The 21690-nt window shown below is 45.0% G+C and overlaps 1 protein-coding gene across 1 annotated transcript in view; it reads left to right on the top strand.

The window, feature by feature from the left end:
- Window positions 1-21011, top strand: part of LOC306752689 (diacylglycerol kinase zeta-like) — a gene marked incomplete at its 5' end in the record, with an annotated part of 54019 nt that extends 33008 nt beyond the window's left edge. Inside the window, 10 exon segments of the mRNA XM_079236483.1 lie at window positions 1876-1916; window positions 2509-2651; window positions 5521-5601; window positions 7365-7421; window positions 8042-8085; window positions 11949-11989; window positions 12474-12594; window positions 13325-13361; window positions 13615-13714; window positions 18410-21011. Coding sequence (XP_079092609.1) covers window positions 1876-1916; window positions 2509-2651; window positions 5521-5601; window positions 7365-7421; window positions 8042-8085; window positions 11949-11989; window positions 12474-12594; window positions 13325-13361; window positions 13615-13714; window positions 18410-18526 — 782 coding nt within the window. The 3' untranslated portion in view covers window positions 18527-21011.
- Between the last annotated feature and the right edge of the window lie 679 nt (window positions 21012-21690).

Below are 21690 nucleotides of genomic sequence, written 5' to 3'. Positions count from 1 at the left end.
GCATATTTACCCAAAATAGTATTGTTCCATCAGTTCTTGTTCATTGGTGAATGTCATGAATATTAATCTCATACGTACAGCTGCAGCTTACCAAAAATATCACAGAGGAAAACCAATTTTATACATGCGCGCACACACACACACACACACACACACACACACACACACACACACACACACACACACACACACACACACACACACACACACACACACCTCTAGAGTCCTGGTGGAATTTAGCAGAGAACAAAGATACAGAACAGCTTGTTGAAAGAGAAGAAAGTATCCTTTATTAATCCCCTTGGGGAAGTTATCCTCTGCATTCAGTCCTTTTAGTTCAACCCAACACTGCAAAGACCCGTCAGGTGTTTAGCTTCTCTGAGTCCTTTGGTCGTCATAGAGACCATTGTGGCTCGGTGGGAGGTCATCCTTCCCTGGCTCCGCTAGTCCATGTGTCCTTGGGCAAGACCCTTAACCCCAAGTGGCTCCCGTGGCTGTGTGAATGGGTGAATGATGTCATGTGAGTGGTTGGAGGACTAGAACAGATCTCTACAAGTAGAGTCGAGACGCCGGTCCTCTGATTGAAGGACGGCCTGGCTCACCACTGAGCCACCGTCACCCACATGGTCATCTTGAGAAAAAGCCCCCAAAGCAAAAGGGAAAGAATAAAAACAGACAAAGCCAGAACTCTTGCAGAAACCATGTAAACCAGACTCCAACTGGGCCCTCACTAACGTGAGAGCTGCTGGTTTTCACTCCTGAGGATGTGGTGGAAGGCATGGAGTCTTCTGTCTGCTGTGTGAACTGCTTCATGGTGGCAGACAAAGATGGACTGCAGGTTGTCACATGCAGCTGTTCCGTATAATTGCTTCAGCAGTCGGGAGGCAACCATGTACACGTTAACAATGATGAATGCTGTTTGCCTTCTGGCTGGATCCTATAGTGGCAATCTGATTTCAAGCAGCTGCATTTAAAACCTTTTAGAAACCAATCCCCCCCTAGGGGGCAGACTGAGCGATTGTTGTATAAAACTGTAAATCATAGCTTGCTTTATGAAAAAAAGACCCTAACTGCTGTATTGAACACCATAAGTAATATACAAGTGAAATACATGGTTTGGTACATGAACAAATTAAAATGTCACAAATATGCCCCAATGCACATTTTGGAGTCCTTGCCTGAATGTTCTCTGTTCTAAACCCTCTAACTTTGTTCTGCTTCACTTTATCAAAGTCAACCTTTGCAGAGAGAATGTTCACATATTGAGTTATGATTTGGGTTAGAGAATGTTCACATATTGAGTTATGATTTGGGTTAGAGAATGTTCACATATTGAGTTATGATTTGAGTTAGAGAATGTTCACATATTGAGTTATGATTTGGGTTAGAGAATGTTCACATATTGAGTTATGATTTGGGTTAGAGAATGTTCACATATTGAGTTATGATTTGGGTTAGAGAATGTTCACATATTGAGCTATGATTTGGGTTAGAGAATGTTCACATATTGAGCTATGATTTGGGTTAGAGTTGGACCTTACAGCTGCATCATTTTAAAGAAATAATCATCCTTAAAGGGATTTCTTGTCTAGGCGGACCTGAAACCTTTAATTTTTTTCTGTGTGTCATCTTCATTTACTCTTAACCAGTAACATATAGACTGATATTTACACATCTGAACTACATCTCACATGTGTATCTTTTATTATAACACCAACATTATTCAAGCAGCCCTAGTGGTTGCAGAGATAAAACCCTTTTTAGTTTGGGGATGACATTTTCGAGGAAAGGGCCTAAAAATAGGGTTGGTTTCCAAAAGGTTAGAGAGCATCCCACAGAGAGAAGTTCATGCTGCGTTCCTGTTTGTGTCCTCAGCTACAACGGCAGATCGTTTCTACAGGATCGACCGAGCGCAGGTACGTCTACCTCCTCTACCCATCACGTCTTCACCGTGGAGAGCGCCGCCTCTCTGCGCTCCACTGATGCTCACTTCTAGCTTGTTTTGGGTAGAATCCTCTGTAAAGGTGAACAGGGTCCGAGGCAGGCTGCTGGTCTTCCTCCGATCCACAGATCTCTCGTTTGAATGTGGCTGTGGGAGCAGGTGCTCCAGCTTAAGGCCCCTAGAAGGCCATCAACCAATGGGATCCCTGGTGCTGAGAACACCAGCTGACTGTCCACTCAGTGACATGTGGTCATGTTATTTATTTCACTCACGTTTCTCCTCTCTGGGTTAATGATCAACTCCTTTCTTTAGATGTCACATGTTACAACCCCATCATGGGACAAAGAAGAAGAAACAATAATATATATATATATATATATATATATATATATATATATATATATATATATATATATATATATATATATATATATATATATATATAGTCATGCACTTTGAATGGATATGTTTTTGTTGAAGGATGAACATGCTGTAGAGACACATTGTGCTGAGCTTCCACTTCCCAGCATGCTCTTGGTGAACCGATATGTTTGGTTGTTTTTCAGGAACATCTCAACTACGTATCAGAGATCTCCCAAGAAGAGATCTTCATCCTGGACCCTGAACTGGTTGTCATGACGACAGTAGGCACCTCCCCCTCGGCCATGCCGGACCTGGTGAACCCCGCCTCAAGCCTGGAACACAGCAGGTAGGCCAGTCACCAGTCAGTGGTGCTGTCAGTGTCTCCACCAGTGTTGATCAAGCTGTGGGGTGCGCCCCTCTAGTGGGGCGCAGTGGTATTACAAGTGGGGTAATGCAGCACAATAGGCCCTTTCAGTTTGAGTTAATATATAATTATTGGCTAGTGGGTCAGTGGTGTCGGCCTCAATACGTTTGAAAGGTTTGGTCCATAAGTTTGACATCACATAAAACACACATTCAGAAGCAACATTGTGTTCGAGTCAGGAGAGAGGGTGTCAGGTTGGTTATGACTGCATGTCATAACACGGTTATGACTGATGCGTCTGTACAGTACAGGCTGCTGCTGAAGGGCTCGGCTCACTCTCATTGGTTGAGTGTATGCAAATGTCATTGCTCTGCTTCACAGTGTGAATTGTCAAGCCTATAGAGCCTGTTAGAGGGCAAAGCCTGCATGAAGTAGAACTCATCACTCTGCTGTGTGTGTGTGTGTGTGTGTGTGTGTGTGTGTGTGTGTGTGTGTGTGTGTGTGTGTGTGTGTTTGTGTGCACAAGTGCTTATACTGTGTGTGTGTGTGGGTGTATAAATACATGAATACTATTTTCTATCTTCATTTTCCACAGTTTCTTTCCCTTTGAGAAACAGCCAAGTGTTACTGTGCGTGTGTGTGTGTGCGTGTGTGTGTGTGTGTGTGTGTGTGTGTGCTTTGCTCTGCCTCCATATGAAATCTTTTAAACCATATTTACACGCACCCTCACACAGATTAATTTCTCACCTCCAGGAACCTGAGAGCAGTAAACTGTAAACGCTCCGTCAGACGGAGGAGATCGTACAGAGATACTCGTGTTTCTCTCTGAACTGATTCTCAGGATAAGTTTGATTCTTATTGGCAACAAATCCCATAAAAAGATCCATTCCAACAGTGTGTGCGTGGCTCACTGGCCCCCGCTGGCCATGCCTCAAGACTGTTCACACACATACCGATTTATTTTGAGAATAGTCTCAGACACTTCATGAAACGGACTGCACTTGTATCTCTTTTCTCGACCACTCAAAGCACTTTAACACTACATGTCGTCATTCACCCATTCACACCCTGATGGGAGGAACTACCATGTTGAGTTCCTGGGGGCCACACCAGGAACAACCTGACCTGGACCCTGAACGCCTCATCTCTAGCCAGGAGAGCTCACTGCACATCCTCACCACCTTCTACAGCCCCATGAAGAGTGTTGTGATCGTTGCATCTATCTGGTATGGAAACTGCAACGAGGTGAGAAGACCATCAGGACATCAGGACACGCTGCCGGACCGCGGCCACGACCATTCATGCTCTGTCTGCTTCTGTCCTCCGGCCACACATACCGTGGTAAACAGGTTATGCAATAGCTTGTTAGACCCTGTTAGATCAAAACATTCAGAGAAGACACCCAGACATCGTGGTTGGATGTCTTCTTCAGCGTCATGAGCAGATTCATCTAAAGGTAAAGACGCGTCGGCTCAATGTGAACCGGTTCACCGCTCACCGACCCCGAGGCGCCGCTCTGCTCGCTGTGTGGGGAAGATACCATGTGATGTCACCACCGTTTGGTTCAAGCCCTTGAATTGAAGAATTAAAGCAGAAAGGCTGCACTTTTAATCTGATCTCTCTCTTCCGGATTCTCACTGTGATGCTCAGGAGCAGTGCTCCTTTGTTCCCTTTTAGTTGGTGAACACATGAACCTCGCTAAAGGTAATGGAGCCCTGCTAACAGCTGAGGCGAAGAGGCTTGTTGGTGTGAAGCTTGTCTGAGTTTAATTATCTGCACTTTGATTATACGCTTTTAAAACAAGAATGCAGACAATATTCCAATGTGGTAAAATAAATATGTCAGCTGCTCTGTGGGTAAACAATGTGAACATATCGAGATTAGCATACAGCATAAAGAAGGGGGAGTAAATAAAGGAGCGTTCCAACGTGAGCAACACAACCTGCTGATCCTCACAACAACCTGCAGCGGTGTGTGTGTGTGCACACGCACGGTGTGTGTGTGTGTGTGTGTGTGTGTGTGTGTGTTGGCGGGCTGATTTGCAATGCTGAGTGCACTGAGTGGGAGGATGAGGAGGAGATGAGGCCGCGTGAGGGAGAGATGGTGTGGAGTCAGGACGGTGATGGGGAGAGAGGAGCTCCAGAGGCCCAGGATCCACTCGCTGTGAGCGGCGGCCCACGCAGGCCAGAGGTGGCTGCTGGTCCTCCCACTGTAATTACCTCTGTCTCTCTGACAAACACACGGAAACACCTACACACCAAACATTCTGCTTTCTGAACGCAGTTTGAGCCGATAGCTGGAGTTTACGCTGCAGCATCCGGTGAGATGTGTTCCAGCAGACGGGCAGACGTATCACTGAGGCGTTCCAGGACGGGAGAACTTAGTGGGAGATGTTCTGGTCTCTGGCAGAAGATGACTTCTTACATGTAGTGTGTTGATGTTTTCAACACAAACACAGAGGAACCCAGACTGAACCGCTGGGCATCTTCATCATACTGCGTGTTGATGTCACCATGGAAGAGAGAACCCCGAGGCTCAGCATCATGGGGCACCTGGACCTCTGCAGTCTAGAGAGCGGCTTGTGGAGCAGCTCGTGGTCGACTGCAGGTGAACGTAGTCCTGCTGTAGCTTCAGACTTCAGTGTCCTACAGGCTCAGAGTTGGTGCTGCCTCCTGATGCAGCAGAGAAGATTCACATTTAGGAAAACGTGTAGTCAGAATATAGTCGAGGGACAGAGTTTATTTTTGAAAAGCAAATGAACATTCATAATAATGAACAGACCACTTGGATCAGCTCCAGTCTTCAGGAGTCTGAGACCTCATGAGGCGTTCACTGACTCTTTCTGCTGCAGTTCTCCCCAGAGGCAGCGAGGCAACAGTGACAGTGAAGCTGTAACACACACCTCAACACCTGTGACCAGCAAACTCAGCAGGTTAGTATCACACACACACACACACACACACACACACACACACACACACACACACACACACACACACACACACACACCTGGAGAGTGATGGTTATATTCATTGTACAACAACACTAACAACAATGACACAAACAGAAAAACAGACAACACTTGGGCATCTGTCAGTGCAGAGGCCAGCTCACAGACAGACTCACAGACAGACTCACAGACTGGTTGAAAGACAGAGGCCAGCTCACAGACAGCTCACAGACAGCTCACAGACAGGCTCACAGACAGGGGCCAGCTCACAGACAGCTCACAGACAGCTCACAGACAGCTCACAGACAGCTCACAGACAGAGGCCAGCTCATAGACAGGCTCACAGACAGCTCACAGACAGAGGCCAGCTCACAGACAGCTCACAGACAGACTCACAGACAGCTCACAGACAGAGGCCAGCTCACAGACAGCTCACAGACAGACTCACAGACAGCTCACAGACAGAGGCCAGCTCATAGACAGGCTCACAGACAGGCTCACAGACAGACTCACAGACAGATGCCAGCTCACAGACAGCTCACAGACAGGCTCACAGACAGGCTCACAGACTGACTCACAGACAGAGGCCAGCTCACAGACAGAGGCCAGCTCACAGACAGCTCACAGACAGCTCACAGACAGAGGCCAGCTCACAGACAGACTCATAGACAGCCTCACAGATTGACTCACAGACTGACTCACAGACAGAGGCCAGCTCACAGACAGCTCACAGACACTCACAGACAGACTCACAGACAGCTCACAGGCTCACAGACAGAGGCCAGCTCACAGATAGCTCACAGACAGATGCCAGCTCACAGACAGCTCACAGACAGGCTCGCAGACTGGCTCACAGACTGGCTCAAAGACAGAGGCCAGCTCACAGACAGGCTCACAGACAGCTCACAGACAGGCTCACAGACAGATGCCAGCTCACATACAGCTCACGGACAGGCTCACAGACAGAGGCCAGCTCACATACAGCTCACGGACAGGCTCACAGACAGAGGCCAGCTCACATACAGCTCACAGACAGGCTCACAGACAGAGGCCAGCTCACATACAGGCTCACAGACAGAGGCCAGCTCACATACAGGGGCCAGCTCAGACAGGCTCACATACAGAGGCCAGCTCACAGACTGACTCACAGACAGCTCACAGACAGAGGCCAGCTCACAGACAGCTCACAGACAGGCTCACAGACAGATGCCAGCTCACATACAGCTCACAGACAGGCTCACAGACAGAGGCCAGCTCACAGACAGCTCACAGACAGCTCACAGACAGGCTCACAGACAGCTCACAGATAGAGGCCAGCTCACAGACAGACTCACAGACAGCTCACAGACAGGGGCCAGCTCAGACAGGTTTACATATAGAGGCCAGCTCACAGACAGACTCACAGACAGGCTCGCAGACAGGGGCCAGCTCACAGACAGGCTCACTGACAGCTCACAGGCAGACTCACAGACAGGCTAGCAGACAAGGGCCAGCTCACAGACAGACTCACACAGCTCACAGACAGGAGCCAGCTCACAGACAGGCTCACAGACAGGCTTACAGACAGGCTCACAGACAGAGGCCAGCTCACAGACAGGGGCCAGCTCACAGACAGGCTCACAGACAGGCTCACAGACAGCTTACAGACATTGTGAGTGCAGGCGCAGCAGCAGATTCTCCATGTCCTGTCCCTCTCCCTCCACATGCTAGACGTGGTGCTGTCTGAGCGTCTCTGTGTGTTGCAGGGCCGGCTGCATCCATCGCTCCAACACCACTGCTGCTGACTTCAAACCACGGCTGAGGTACGTGTTCACACACGTATGTTATCAGCAACACGTCACAGGAGGGAACAACACGGTTAACAATGATAATCATGTATACATCTCTCTTTTATGTGAATGGGGTACAAACAGCTGTGAGTATAATGAGTCCCAAACAAAAGTTGACTGTGTGTGCGTGTGTGTGTGTGTGTGTGTGTGTGTGTGTGTGTGTGTGTGTGCATGTGTGTGTGGGGTTCTTTTTTGGTTTGCTGTTCTTTCCTATTGTACAAAAACAAAAACCTCGTAGCCTTGTATGTTTACTCCTGTCGGGCTATGAAACATGTTGACTGCGTATCCTTTAATATTCCATCATATCAACACTGCTGGTCATACGATGCCACATATCCAGTGTACCGTTTGGTCCACTCTGAAACACTCAACATGCATAGGAAACAGGTCTATCACAAGGAATGCACCTCTTTGTGTTGGTGCATAACAATCACGTTGATAATGAATATTGACATATCATTAAAATGAACTTAACAGATAAAAGGCGGGTGTGAAGGTGTGAGTGTGTGTGTGTGCTTCAAAGTGAGAATTCTAAATGGCTGCACACACAGAGGGAGCTGCACGAGTAACAGTGTGTTGTTCCCTTCATCCAGACAGGAAAAGGACCAGGAGACAAGTGAGACGGAGAGAGAGAAAGGTAACACACACACACACACACACACACACACACACACACACACACACACACACACACACACACACACACACACACACAGGTACAAGAGGGAACAGACAGACACATTCTGACACATGTTTTCTCAACCTCTATCTCCTCTCCTCTCACGTTGCATGCTGGGAGTTGGGTGTGTGGGAACCTGAGCTGTCGTTTCTGTCAGCCTCACTGGTTTCATTCTCTTTGGGAACTTGCATGTCTTCCCTTCATGATCTGGTTCACGTTGGTTTCTTTCTTGGCTCTGTGTTTGGAGCAGCTTTGAGTTTGATTCCTGTTTTGGCGTTTCACATCTGGGGCTGAACACAGCCCAGTTCTTCCTGTCAGTTTAAGGGTTTTTGGAAATCACTTCTGCAAAAGCAAATTCTCCAGCAGGGTTGTAGTTTCTAAAAGAGACATATTGTCCAGAGCAACATATTAGAATATGTAATACACGTACATAGATTGACTCTATGACTATGAAGGCTCTATGACTATGAAGGCTCTATGACTATGAAGGCTCTATGACTATGAAGGCTTTATGACTATGAAGGCTCTATGACTATGAAGGCTTTATGACTATGAAGGCTCTATGACTATGAAGGCTCTATGACTACAGAAGGCTTTATGACTATGAAGGCTCTATGACTACAGAAGGCTCTATGACTATGAAGGCTCTATGACTACAGAAGGCTTTATGACTATGAAGGCTCTATGACTATGAAGGCTTTATGACTATGAAGGCTTTATGACTATGAAGGCTTTATGACTATGAAGGCTCTATGACTATGAAGGCTCTATGACTATGAAGGCTTTATGACTATGAAGGCTCTATGACTATGAAGGCTTTATGACTATGAAGGCTTTATGACTATGAAGGCTCTATGACTATGAAGGCTTTATGACTATGAAGGCTCTATGACTATGAAGGCTTTATGACTATGAAGGCTTTATGACTATGAAGGCTTTATGACTACAGAAGGCTCTATGACTATGAAGGCTTTATGACTATGAAGGCTTTATGACTATGAAGGCTCTATGACTATGAAGGCTTTATGACTACAGAAGGCTTTATGACTACAGAAGGCTTTATGACTATGAAGGCTTTATGACTACAGAAGGCTTTATGACTATGAAGGCTTTATGACTATGAAGGCTCTATGACTATGAAGGCTTTATGACTATGAAGGCTTTATGACTATGAAGGCTCTATGACTATGAAGGCTTTATGACTATGAAGGCTTTATGACTATGAAGGCTCTATGACTACAGAAGGCTTTATGACTATGAAGGCTTTATGACTACAGAAGGCTTTATGACTATGAAGGCTCTATGACTACAGAAGGCTTTATGACTATGAAGGCTCTATGACTACAGAAGGCTTTATGACTATGAAGGCTTTATGACTATGAAGGCTTTATGACTATGAAGGCTCTATGACTACAGAAGGCTTTATGACTATGAAGGCTCTATGACTATGAAGGCTCTATGACTATGAAGGCTTTATGACTACAGAAGGCTATATGACTATGAAGGCTCTATGACTATGAAGGCTTTATGACTATGAAGGCTTTATGACTACAGAAGGCTATATGACTATGAAGGCTCTATGACTATGAAGGCTCTATGACTATGAAGGCTCTATGACTATGAAGGCTTTATGACTACAGAAGGCTATATGACTATGAAGGCTCTATGACTATGAAGGCTCTATGACTATGACGGCTCTATGACTATGAAGGCTTTATGACTATGAAGGCTCTATGACTATGAAGCCTCTATGACTATGACGGCTCTATGACTATGAAGGCTTTATGACTATGACGGCTCTATGAAGGCTCTATGACTATGAAGGCTCTATGACTATGACGCTCTATGAAGGCTCTATGACTATGACGGCTCTATGAAGGCTCTATGACTATGACGGCTCTATGACTATGACGGCTCTATGACTATGACGGCTCTATGACTATGAAGGCTCTATGACTATGACGGCTCTATGACTACAGAAGGCTCTATGACTATGAAGGCTCTATGACTATGACGGCTCTATGACTACAGAAGGCTCTATGACTATGACGGCTCTATGACTATGAAGGCTTTATGACTACAGAAGGCTCTATGACTATGACGGCTCTATGACTATGACGGCTCTATGACTATGACGGCTCTATGACCGCTTGGTGACCTGGTTAACCCTAACCTACTGCTTGGTGACCTGGTTAACCCTAACCTACTGCTTGGTGACCTGGTTAACCCGGACATGGACAGTTTTCATGAAGACGTTAAGGAAGTCAAATCTAGTCTTCCTTTCTTTATGTCCAACATGCATCTTCCATTGCTAATGCAGACACGGTCTCTCTCTTTCACACGCACACACACACACACACACACACACACACACACACACACACACACACACACACACACACACACACACACACACACGTCACTTGCTCCATTGAACTCTCAGTTTGATGCACTCAACCTGTCTGACCCTTATGGGAGTGTGGGTGTGGGTGTGTGTGTGTGTGGGTGTGTATGTGTGTGTGTGTGTGTGTGTGTGTGTGTGTGTGGAATGAGTCTGTGGGAGACAGAGAGAGGGGGTCAGTTCTTTGAATAGTCTATGCAGTTTCATAAATATCCTCTCTTCCTCTCTCCAGTCCCTCTCCTCTTCTCTCTTCCTCTCCAGTTCCTCTCCTCTTTCCTTCTTCATCTCCATCACCTATCCTCTCTTCTTCTCCAGTCACTTTCCTCTTCCTCTTCTCTCTCCTCATCCTCTTCCTCCCCTCTCTCCCTCTCATGTCTTAAGTCTGGCTCTCATTTTCTCTGCTTTACTTAATTCTTTCCCAGGGCTAGATTCTCTTAATTCCTACATTCAGAGTGTGTTTTGTGGTGTGTGTGTGTGTGTGTGTGTGTGTGTGTGTGTGTGTGTTTTGTTTGTCTCGCAGCAGCAGAAGCTTGTAGAGAAGTTCCCCACTAAGCATAACATAACTGGATTAGGACTCAGCTATTCAGAGAGAGAGAGAGAGAGAGAGAGGGAGAGAGAGAGTGGGGGAGATAGAAAGGGGGGGAGAGGGAGAGTATTGAGGTCAACCTAATAAACATTCATGTGGTAGTCAGCCTGCTTCAGACCTTGATTGTCTCACTCATTCACCAGCTGCTGCTTTATGTTCATGTTCATCACAATATGCCGTACTCTGGATTATTAAATACTTAATACGCTCCTCATTGATAGAAACTACAACACTGAGCACTGAAGGTATTTACTGCAGTACAACAGACCATAATATCATCCTGATGTACTGCACCTGAACCATGCATGTGTTCATCAGACCATAAGTTCATTAACATGGAGGAGCAAACAGGTTGAGGAGTTATTTATGAAGCCGTAAAGAGGAGCCACACACACACACACACACACACACACACACACACACACACACACACACACACACACACACACACACACACACACACACACACACACATTCTGACCAATGATTCCATGACTTTAAACCAAATGTCCATGACAAACATTTAGTGAAGTCTGGGTGTAAGCAGCAAAAAGTGAGTAAATGTAGTATTTAAACTAACAATGAGAACACAAAGCATACAGTAAACCTTAAATGACTCAAATGAATGAGACAATAGTTTGATTAAAAGAATGAACATTTATATAGATGCCTGTATGTATGTCTGCTTATATTTTGAGTCTTTCTTTTAAAAGCATATTCATTATTTCAAACATGATATGAACACATGAATATAATCCATTTACATGACTTTTCCAAAATCTTCGGGATTATTATTTTTGATGTACTGTTCTCTCTCTCTCCCTCTCTCATTAGAGATGTTGATAGAGTGTGTGAAGAACATGGACGGGAAAAAGGTGAGTGACAGCTTCATTAGCCAATCAATCTATGGGAACAGCCCTATGAGTCTTCCTGTGATGCACCGGTGGTTTACTTGAGTAAAGACAGCTTCTGGGTCCATGTTTGCTTCTCGACGTGATCTTCCCTCAAACGAAGGAACCCACCAGCCTTCAGGCCAGAGAGGGCTGCCTACATCTATTACAATGTATTCATGATAGAAAGGCACAGGATGCTCCCAGAGTGCATTGTGGGAAGCGTTCTCTCCGCATGTTGCTTGTGCCAAACCCAGCTGCAGGCCGGTGAGCCTGATCAACACTAGCTGTGAACCCTGCACTGAGCTATGGCTCTATGGTCGGTCATGTGACCACCAGAGTAGAAAACAACCACTAGTGCAGCTTCAAGTTCTTCTGTTCACTTTGGAGTATTCAATCAAAATAATTGTAATATGATTACGTGTTGCTTAACTGTTTGAGGCTCATGTAAAAGCGTTTCTCCCTGCAGCTGCAGGAGCTGCACCAGCAGGGAGCGGCGCTCACGGGGCTGGACTCCTCCGGCTGCAGCCTGCTGCACCACGCCGTCGCCACCGGCAGCAAAGAGATGGTCCGCTACATCCTGGACAATGGTACTGGAGCACGGTTACTTCATGTACCTCTCATGTGTACATACAGTCTAGATTTGGACCAAACTCAACCGCTATAAAGCAAGTTTCCATTAGTTAAAATGTGTGTTTGGCATTTAAAGTCTTGGTAAAAGGTGCAATGTACGGAATTCAGCTCATTAATATCTCATCAAAGAACTCTTGTGGATGTAAAGATATAGAGGAGTAATGTGTGTCTCTATCAGAGCTTCTCCTCTCTTGGTTGAAATACCGGGCCAGCCTTTTAGTGCATGTGAGTGCATGTGAGTGCAACCTCTCCTCAAGGTCTGAGGATATCTTAAGAAAAGTTACTACTCATGTTTTCATTCATTTTTCCTACGAAAGTCATCAACAGTGTCAATGTTCAGCTTGCACACGCACACTGTTAGACAGGAACCACTCCTGGGCTGAACCAACACCAGACTGGGGAGGACAAGATGGGGGTTTGGGTTCAGAGAAGCCTGCAGGCTCCTGCTCTCATGCAGCGCTAGCACCCTCCCTCAGGTTAGCTCGGTTAGCTCCGTCAGCACCGCTGCACTGTTAGCACCGTTAGCTTCTCGCCACGGCATTTCTACAACATGATATTTCTTTAGTCAAAGTGCTCCTCGTCATCCTCGTTGGCCCGGGGATGCATGGCCTTTGAAGAGCATTGGTACTGAGCAGCAATGTCTGGTTGGACGTCTCTGGACCGTAATCTCTTCCGTCTGTTTTCCAGCTCCTCCTGACCTGCTGGATGTCACAGAACACCTACAGTAAGTACAGTCGTGGACCCCTAATGCCTTCAACAAGTAAACATGAAAGTTTATTTCCACAAATGAGTAAAATGCTTGAAGTTGTTTTGGACCGTGGTTCATTAGTCTGCATGTAGGTGTGGCTGCTGTTCACTGGGTCCTGGTCCGTCTCTCTGGTCCCTAACCAGTGGAGCAAATGTTAAAGAGAATAAACATGAGAGCATGAGACACCAAACAGAAGCCTGACCACCACAGTGTCTGTCTCTGCCACCAGGGGGGAGACGGTCCTGCATCGCGCCGCTTCCCTGTGTCACCGGACCATCTGCCACTACCTGGTGGAGGCAGGAGCCTCCCTGATGAAAACAGACCTGCAGGTAGGCTCTGTTCTCAGCTGATCACTGAGCTGTTATAGAATCTCTTTTCAAAGGGTCATTGGCCAAAATAGACGGTTTAGCAGTTTAGCTGTGTAACTATTTACAAGGTACTTTGCATTTGGTGATACTTCAGCACTTGTTTAGCCCAATTATCTAATACATGTAAAGCAAAAGTAGCCTTTTGCCATAGTCTCCAGTTAAGCTTGTTGAGACGTTAAACTGCTCCATGTCGGTGCTTGAGGGGATTTGAGCGTCCAGCACTACAGTGCGTGAGCGTCGGTAACGGGAGGATCTTTCTTTTGGAGCAAATAGTCCAGGAAGTCCCTTCAGTCACCAGCTTGCTTTGCCTCAGACGTAGTAACCATGTTCTCACCAACCTTACATTGACTACCTCTCCTTGTGCAAACCTGTAGTTTTTTATTCCTAACCAAAGTTGCATTTCGTCACCTTCCTAAAATAATGGCCCAAGTCATTTTTTGACAAAAATGATGTTCTTTCCTAAATCCTCTCCTCATGATACTGACCTCTGGTCAAGTCTCCTCCATCCTCAGTTGATCATGTGATTCTCCCCTGTAGTATAACATGAGTGTGACTGAGGACATTTTATTTAAGTCAAAAGACAATGTGACATTTTTGTCAATGAAAATCTCACTGGAACATAATATTAGTAATCATAACATAATGTGACTGGTATTACAGTATGCCTGTTGTGCACTATATTATATTTGGTCAAGTTTTTTGTGTTTTCTGAAAACCTGAAAAAATGACTATTATTTTAGGAAGGAGACGATTTGGATTTGGTCAAAGAGCTGACTGCTCCATGTGGAGGAGACGGACAATGAACAGTTTGATAGAATCTTTGAAGATAAAAAGACAGGTTACCATTACGGTCCAAGGCATCTTTCCATTTTTTGAGAGTGAAAGCTATAACCAGAGTGCATGGTGTGGTAGGGAGACAGTTTTAAAAGCATATTTGTATCCCTCGAGCAAGAGAAGAGTCACAATATCTTCTACAGTCAGAGGCATGCTTTTAATGGCATGAGATGTGTCCTGGAAGTCCCTGTTATGGAAGATTAAGGTCAGCAACATTTTGTCAGACTGCTAGTCTCAATCCCCCTGTGATGAGAGGATGCCATAAAATGATCCAACACGATTATGTATCTGTTGGGAAGAGATGTCCAGATTGTTCCATCTGACCGCCGTGTACCTGCCACAGCGGTCGTTCCTCAAGAAAAGAGATGGATTATTTGGTCTTCCGGGTCAGGACCCTCATGTTGGTCGCTGGAGGGAAGAAAAAATGTCCAAAATACAAAGAAATTGCAAAGATAAAACCTATTGGGAATTGTGTTGCATGGTCATTATTAAAAACAGGGAAACACTGTATGATTGAGTAAAGCTCATGGTCTCCTCCCCTGCTGCTCCAGAAGCACTGCATTGGGGAGACGCACTTTTTATCATTTGTCCACATCAAATCTATAAAATCAAGATAAAACCAAAACTACAGTTCAGTTGATTTCTACTTCAGACCAACCATATCATCCCTTTAAGAAAAGGGGAACGAGGGCTACAGATCATCCACAATCTGCAAAACCATCTTTCCTATATCTCCCAACACAAATATGCAACTCCTTCAATACACGATTATTCATATAAAACACTATAGTGTTTAAAATAGAGTTATTCTTGAATGGCTTGTGAGGATCACAGCTCCTGTGATACCTGTGCTTGTCCCCGCTCCTCCATGAGAGCCTCCGTCTCCAAAGATACTCAAATCTGTATCAGTCGCTAAAGCCACAAAACCCAAAGCGGTGCCAGAGGCAGAACACTAGCAACCTTCACTATCGCTGAGCGTTGAAGCGATCACTGTCAATCAAGCATTCCCTAACCAGTATTGTTACGCCTAAATGTGTTTGTAACTGCCGACTGTCCTGACCCACTTCATGGAGGCAACACTATCTGGAGGCTCATTCCTCATCTTAAGCATCCCGTGTTCGTCTGGTGTTCTGTGGCTGCTGGTCCCAGAGAAGTGGGCCGTGTCTACTTCCTGCAAACAACATGTGCGTCCACATGGTCCTTAGGCCTTGATGTAGTTTAGCAGTTAAACAGACGGGAAGTTTGCACTGTGGATGAACTTCAACATGAACTACACACTATTTAGTAAACACTTCATTCATCATTTGTAAAGCATTGTTACAACATGAACACTCATTAGTATGCAACTCATAAACACAGTTATAAATGTTTTATTCTTGATTAATAAACTTGACTATTATGCCTTTCATGATTATGTTTTCATAGTTTATAAATGATGGATTCCCCATTTGTAAATTAAGTAATATATATTGCAACCAATCATTAAGGTCTTATAGATGATGCACTAATGTTTAACATGTGCTTTATAAACATGTTTTAATACTGCAATTCATGATTCAGGTAGTTATAGTCGTTAGTTAAGTATTAGTTAAGTATGTTGTGTGATCTCATCTAAAGTGAGGACTATCTATAGTTTATAAAGCATTAATAAATGACATTGAAAGGCCAGCAGCCTCAAAGCTAACACACGTCTCAGTTATCTTCTCAACAGAAACGGGAAATAGACACAAAGAGATAAAGAACATTAATATGATGGTGATGGGGCGATGCCCGTTAGTGGCACGAGTGGTGAGTATGTTTCATAGTTTGCTAGCACATACATATTAATGATTTTTGACTATGAGTATCTAGCTAACTAGCTGGCTTGCAAGCAAACAAGTCACAGCTAGCTAGCTAGATATAATCATAATCAATAATCAATAATATGTACGTGCCAGAAAATTATGCTAAATAGTGTGTAGTTATTATAAAGTGCTACCCTCTTTTCTAGTCCTCCAACCACTCAAAGCTCTTTAACACTACATGACATCATTCACCCATTCATACACTGATGGGAGGAGCTAAAGGGCCACCTGTCCATCAGGACTAACTAACATTCACACTGATGGGAGGAGCTACTATGAAGGTACCACCTGTCCATCAGGACTAACATTCATACTGATGGGAGGAGCTACTATGAAGGTACCACCTGTCCATCAGGACTAACATTCATACTGATGGGAGGAGCTACTATGAAGGTACCACCTGTCCATCAGGACTAACATTCATACTGATGGGAGGAGCTACTATGAAGGTACCACCTGTCCATCAGGACTAACATTCATACTGATGGGAGGAGCTACTATGAAGGTACCACCTGTCCATCAGGACTAACTAACATTCACACACTGATGGGAGGAGCTACCATGAAGGTACCACCTGTCCATCAGGACTAACTAACATTCACACACTGATGGGAGGAGCTACCATGAAGGTACCACCTGTCCATCAGGACTAACATTCATACTGATGGGAGGAGCTACCATGAAGGTACCACCTGTCCATCAGGACTAACTAACATTCACACTGATGGGAGGAGCTACTATGAAGGTACCACCTGTCCATCAGGACTAACTAACATTCACACACTGATGGGAGGAGCTACCATGAAGGTACCACCTGTCCATCAGGACTAACTAACATTCACACACTGATGGGAGGAGCTACCATGAAGGTACCACCTGTCCATCAGGACTAACATTCATACTGATGGGAGGAGCTACCATGAAGGAACCACCTGTCCATCAGGACTAACATTCACACTGATGGGAGGAGCTACCATGAAGGAACCACCTGTCCATCAGGACTAACATTCACACTGATGGGAGGAGCTACGGGAGCAGTTTGGGGTTAGTCGCACCGTGACTCTTAAAACCGTAAAGGCCGGTGAAGGCCTGCTGCGTGGAAAGGGTCTCTTCCTGGTTTACTAGGTGCATAAAACCAAACACAGGGTCTAGAAATCTCTTAAGACAAACATTTAGAATTCAGGATTGGTTGTTAATAACTACATATTAATGTCAATGGTTTAGAATTGACTGTCCAACATGCTCGTATGTGTGTTATGGCCAGGTCATTGACTTTTAGCCTGTGTGTGTGTGTGTGTGTGTGTGTGTGTGTGTGTGTGTGTGTGTGTGTGTGTGTGTGTGTGTGTGTGTGTGTGTTGGTTGGTCTCAAATATGCATCTTCTTTTATTCTTGTTCTTTTCCATGCAGGTTTAAATAGTGCAGATAAAGCTCCTAACTGGCTGGACTCAGCAATGACCTAGATAGAGAGAGAGGGAGAGGGAGGGAGAACTCTATGATTTAGACATCTCTAAAGTACTCTGTTTTATCTCTAAATCTCTGTCTCACACTCTGGACTCAACTAATTAGAGTCTGTCCTAAACTCTGGAAGTGATTCAGCCACCGCTAACAATAGTGTGTGTGTGTGTGTGTGTGTGTGTGTGTGTTGTTTATTTCATGTGGTGTTGTTTCTCACTGAGACACGATGCTCAGTAGCAACAGGATGCAGCAGCATGTTGAGCCCCTGGTCTCAGAAACTGCTCAATGGGAATCTTATAGTTTAATGAAGCGTTATGCTGCGTTTGACCTTGAATGTTTCTAAAGATATAATGAACAGTAGACATGAGAGACGCTTTGTTGACAGTCAGCGTGTGGAGGCATCATGTGACTGTACCACTAGCAGCACCACAGCTATGCTGGACACAGAGGTCAGGGGAAGGTCACGCGGTCATGGGCGGTACATGTTGAGAACATGCCTCTAACCGCCGTGTGTCTTCCTCAGGGGGAGACTCCTAAGAACCGGGCGGAGAAGGCTCAGGACTCTGAGCTGGCGGCCTACCTGGAGAACAGACAGCACTACCAGATGATCCAGAGGGAAGACCAGGAGACGGCGGTCTAAGACAGGGAACTCTTCACAGCTCCCTCCTCATCCTCACGGGACTCTGCAGCAGTTCTGTGACTACAATCATGAACATGAAGCATTGTTATGAGCGACACCGTGATGATAATGACCGTTACACTGAGGGGTATTATGCTAATGAGGGAAGAACAGTGAGTCATCCCTTTGTTGAGGAACAGAACCCGTTTGGAGATGATCAGAACCCGTGTGGGACTTTGAAAGCATGTCGGGAGTCCATGAGTTCCTCCTCCAAGACTCTTTGGTATCAAACCAATAAAAGGACTCCACTCCCAGACTAGAAGGGTTCTAGGTTCTAGGGTTCTAGTCACCAGACTGGCTCACTCGGTATCAGACAGGAAGCGCTGATGTCTAGTGGAACAAACTCAGGAATGTAATTATGATGTCCAACCATGGAGTCTCAACCATGGAGACTAAACGAGTAGGTCCAGTTACTACAAAGGCCAAATGTAATATGTTAACTTTTTGTTTCATCCAGGTTATGGAATATCAGTGTTGACATTTGGAATTTGAATGTCTGCAGTTAACTTCATGGAAATGTGACCGTTAGTCGTTGTAGTAACTTGTTATGAAGCAAAGGGTCTAAGATGGCTTGATGGGGTTACGGCCCGGATGGTGGGATCACCAGGTTCCATGGCCACAGAGAGAGACGTGGTCTGGACCGTGTTCTGGAACTAACAGGGTTTGTTGAAGGTATGAAGCTCCATCCTTTGGTTCCTCAGACCCACGTCATCAATAGAGTGCACATGCTGTAATTAGTTGACTTGTATCAATTTATTCTAGAGATAATTCAGATTCATATGTTGTAACATAATCAAAGTGATGTATTTCTGGTGCCTTTAGACTTTCTTTTTGTGACTTTTACTTCCAAAGATATGTTATGTCAAGTTAGATCAAATGAGTGTGTGAGTGTACTTTAAAGAAATTTAAATGCTTGTATTTAAATCATGTCTCAAATCATGTATTATGGATTATTACAGTTTGTTGTTCCAAAGTAAGAGCTTGTTGACATTTAAAGATACAGTACACACAAATTATTGGCTTTTAAAAGTGTAATGTTTTCTATTCCTAACCAAAGTGCATTTCGTCACCTTCCTAAAATAATGGCCCAAGTCATTTTTTGACAAAAATTATGTTCTTTCCTAAATCCTCTCCTCATGATACTGACCTCTGGTCAAGTCTCCTCCATCCTCAGTTGATCATGTGATTCTCCCCTGTAGTATAACATGAGTGTGACTGAGGACATTTTATTTAAGTCAAAAGACAATGTGACATTTTTGTCAATGAAAATCTCACTGGAACATAATATTAGTAATCATAACATAATGTGACTGGTATTACAGTATGCCTGTTGTGCACTATATTATATTTGGTCAAGTTTTTTGTGTTTTCTGAAAACCTGAAAAAATGACTTTATTATTTTAGGAAGGAGACGATTTGGATTTGGTCAAAGAGCTGACTGCTCCATGTGGAGGAGACGGCCAATGAACAGTTTGATAGTGTGAGCTATGATGTATGCTTGTAGAGTCCCAGTAGAGTCCCAGTAGAGGATCAGTAGAGGTTTAGTAGAGGCTCAGTTGAGGACCAGGAGAGGATCAGTAGAGGCCCAGTAGAGGATCAGTAGAGGCCCAGTAGAGGCCCAGGAGAGGCTCAGTAGAGGTTTAGTAGATGATCAGGAGAGGCTCAGTAGAGGTTTAGTAGATGATCAATAGAGGCCCAGTAGAGGCCCAGGAGAGGCTCAGGAGAGGCTCAGTATAGGTTTAGTAGAGGCCCAGTAGAGGCCCAGCCTGCAGGTGGAACGAGAGGGAACGCTGGCCTCGGTGCTAAAGAATCATGAGTACATTCACATCCAGGTCTGTGAGCCTGGAGGATCATGATCGTTCCTGACAGGACCAGCAATGAGGGGATCAGTGGACCTGCTCAGGTAACTCAGCCTGTCGTAAAAGGCTGAGCTGTGGAAGTCCAGGACCCGCCTGGATCTCCACTGGGCGCTGAACACTTATCTGTAGAGCGAGAGACTCTCCCTGTTAGGACCCTGTCTCCATGGAGACGAGTTACCGGGCTTCTCGTGTGCATTGACGTCCCACTTCTGTCTGCTTGTCATGGCAGATCACGCATCCTCCTTCATTGATGAAGACATTTTTCATTGATGTCTTTTGATTGCATTTCTATTTGCCTGGCAGTCAATTTTATATCACAACTTTCTTCATGACTGAAATCGACCAAAGAGTCTTCACACAGCGTGGCCCCTCTAGAGCCCTGAGCCTCTCCTGCTGTGGCTGGACCGTATCGCCATGTGAAGCAGCTGGTACATACATACATACATGTACCTGTGCATCCAATCCTCTCGTGTCCATGTCTGCTGTCTGATGAACATGTTGTGCAACAGTTAACAACTTTCTTTCTATTCCTGCATTTGTGGATTCAATTCTTTGGCATTTGTAAAATTTGTTTTTGAGATTTATATGACGACAATAAAAGAAGAATGTTGATTTGAGAACTTGACCTTGTTCCTTTTGTCTTATTATAAACATGGCATTACACACGAGCATGAGAACCCTTCTGTACTGGTCCACCTGAAGACACAGGATGTCTGCAGCTCTACACTGATGAGGTCCGTCCAGGTAAAACTATTCCAGTCTGATCCAAGTGTCCCAAATCCTATTTTCATGAAGGTTGTAATGTTGAAAGGTCGTGACTCAAAGAGAACTTCCAGGAGCCGGAACAGCACCGGAGCCGAATGGAACCTTGTGGATGATGAAGGGGAAACGACTGCAGGAAAAGACCCATGGGTATTTGGAATAGACAGAAACTATACTGAATTTATCAGATTATTTGGGATTTATTCATCATCGGACTATTGAAGTTGAATGAAGGAACTTTGGGACTGAGGGGATGCTGGGTTTGGGTTCTAGATTGTGATTAAGTTTGTTTATTGTGTGGGAGTAATTGATTCATGTGATTTACACAAGTACCTACTTGTTCCCTTAGATTTAGCCTACGTACTTGTCCCCTTAGATTTAGCATACGTACTTGTCCCCTTAGATTTAGCATACGTACTTGTTGCCTTGGGTTTTCATAGTCAGGACTAAAGCCCATTTCCTGTTGATGTGGTCCAGGATGGTGTCCACACTAATGAGTCCAGA

This window comes from Taurulus bubalis (assembly GCF_910589615.1).
Source record: "Taurulus bubalis genome assembly, chromosome: 21".
Taxonomy (NCBI): Eukaryota; Metazoa; Chordata; class Actinopteri; order Perciformes; family Cottidae; genus Taurulus; species Taurulus bubalis.
Note: the sequence above shows the minus strand (reverse complement) of the source record. Positions and strands in the feature narration are given on the sequence as shown.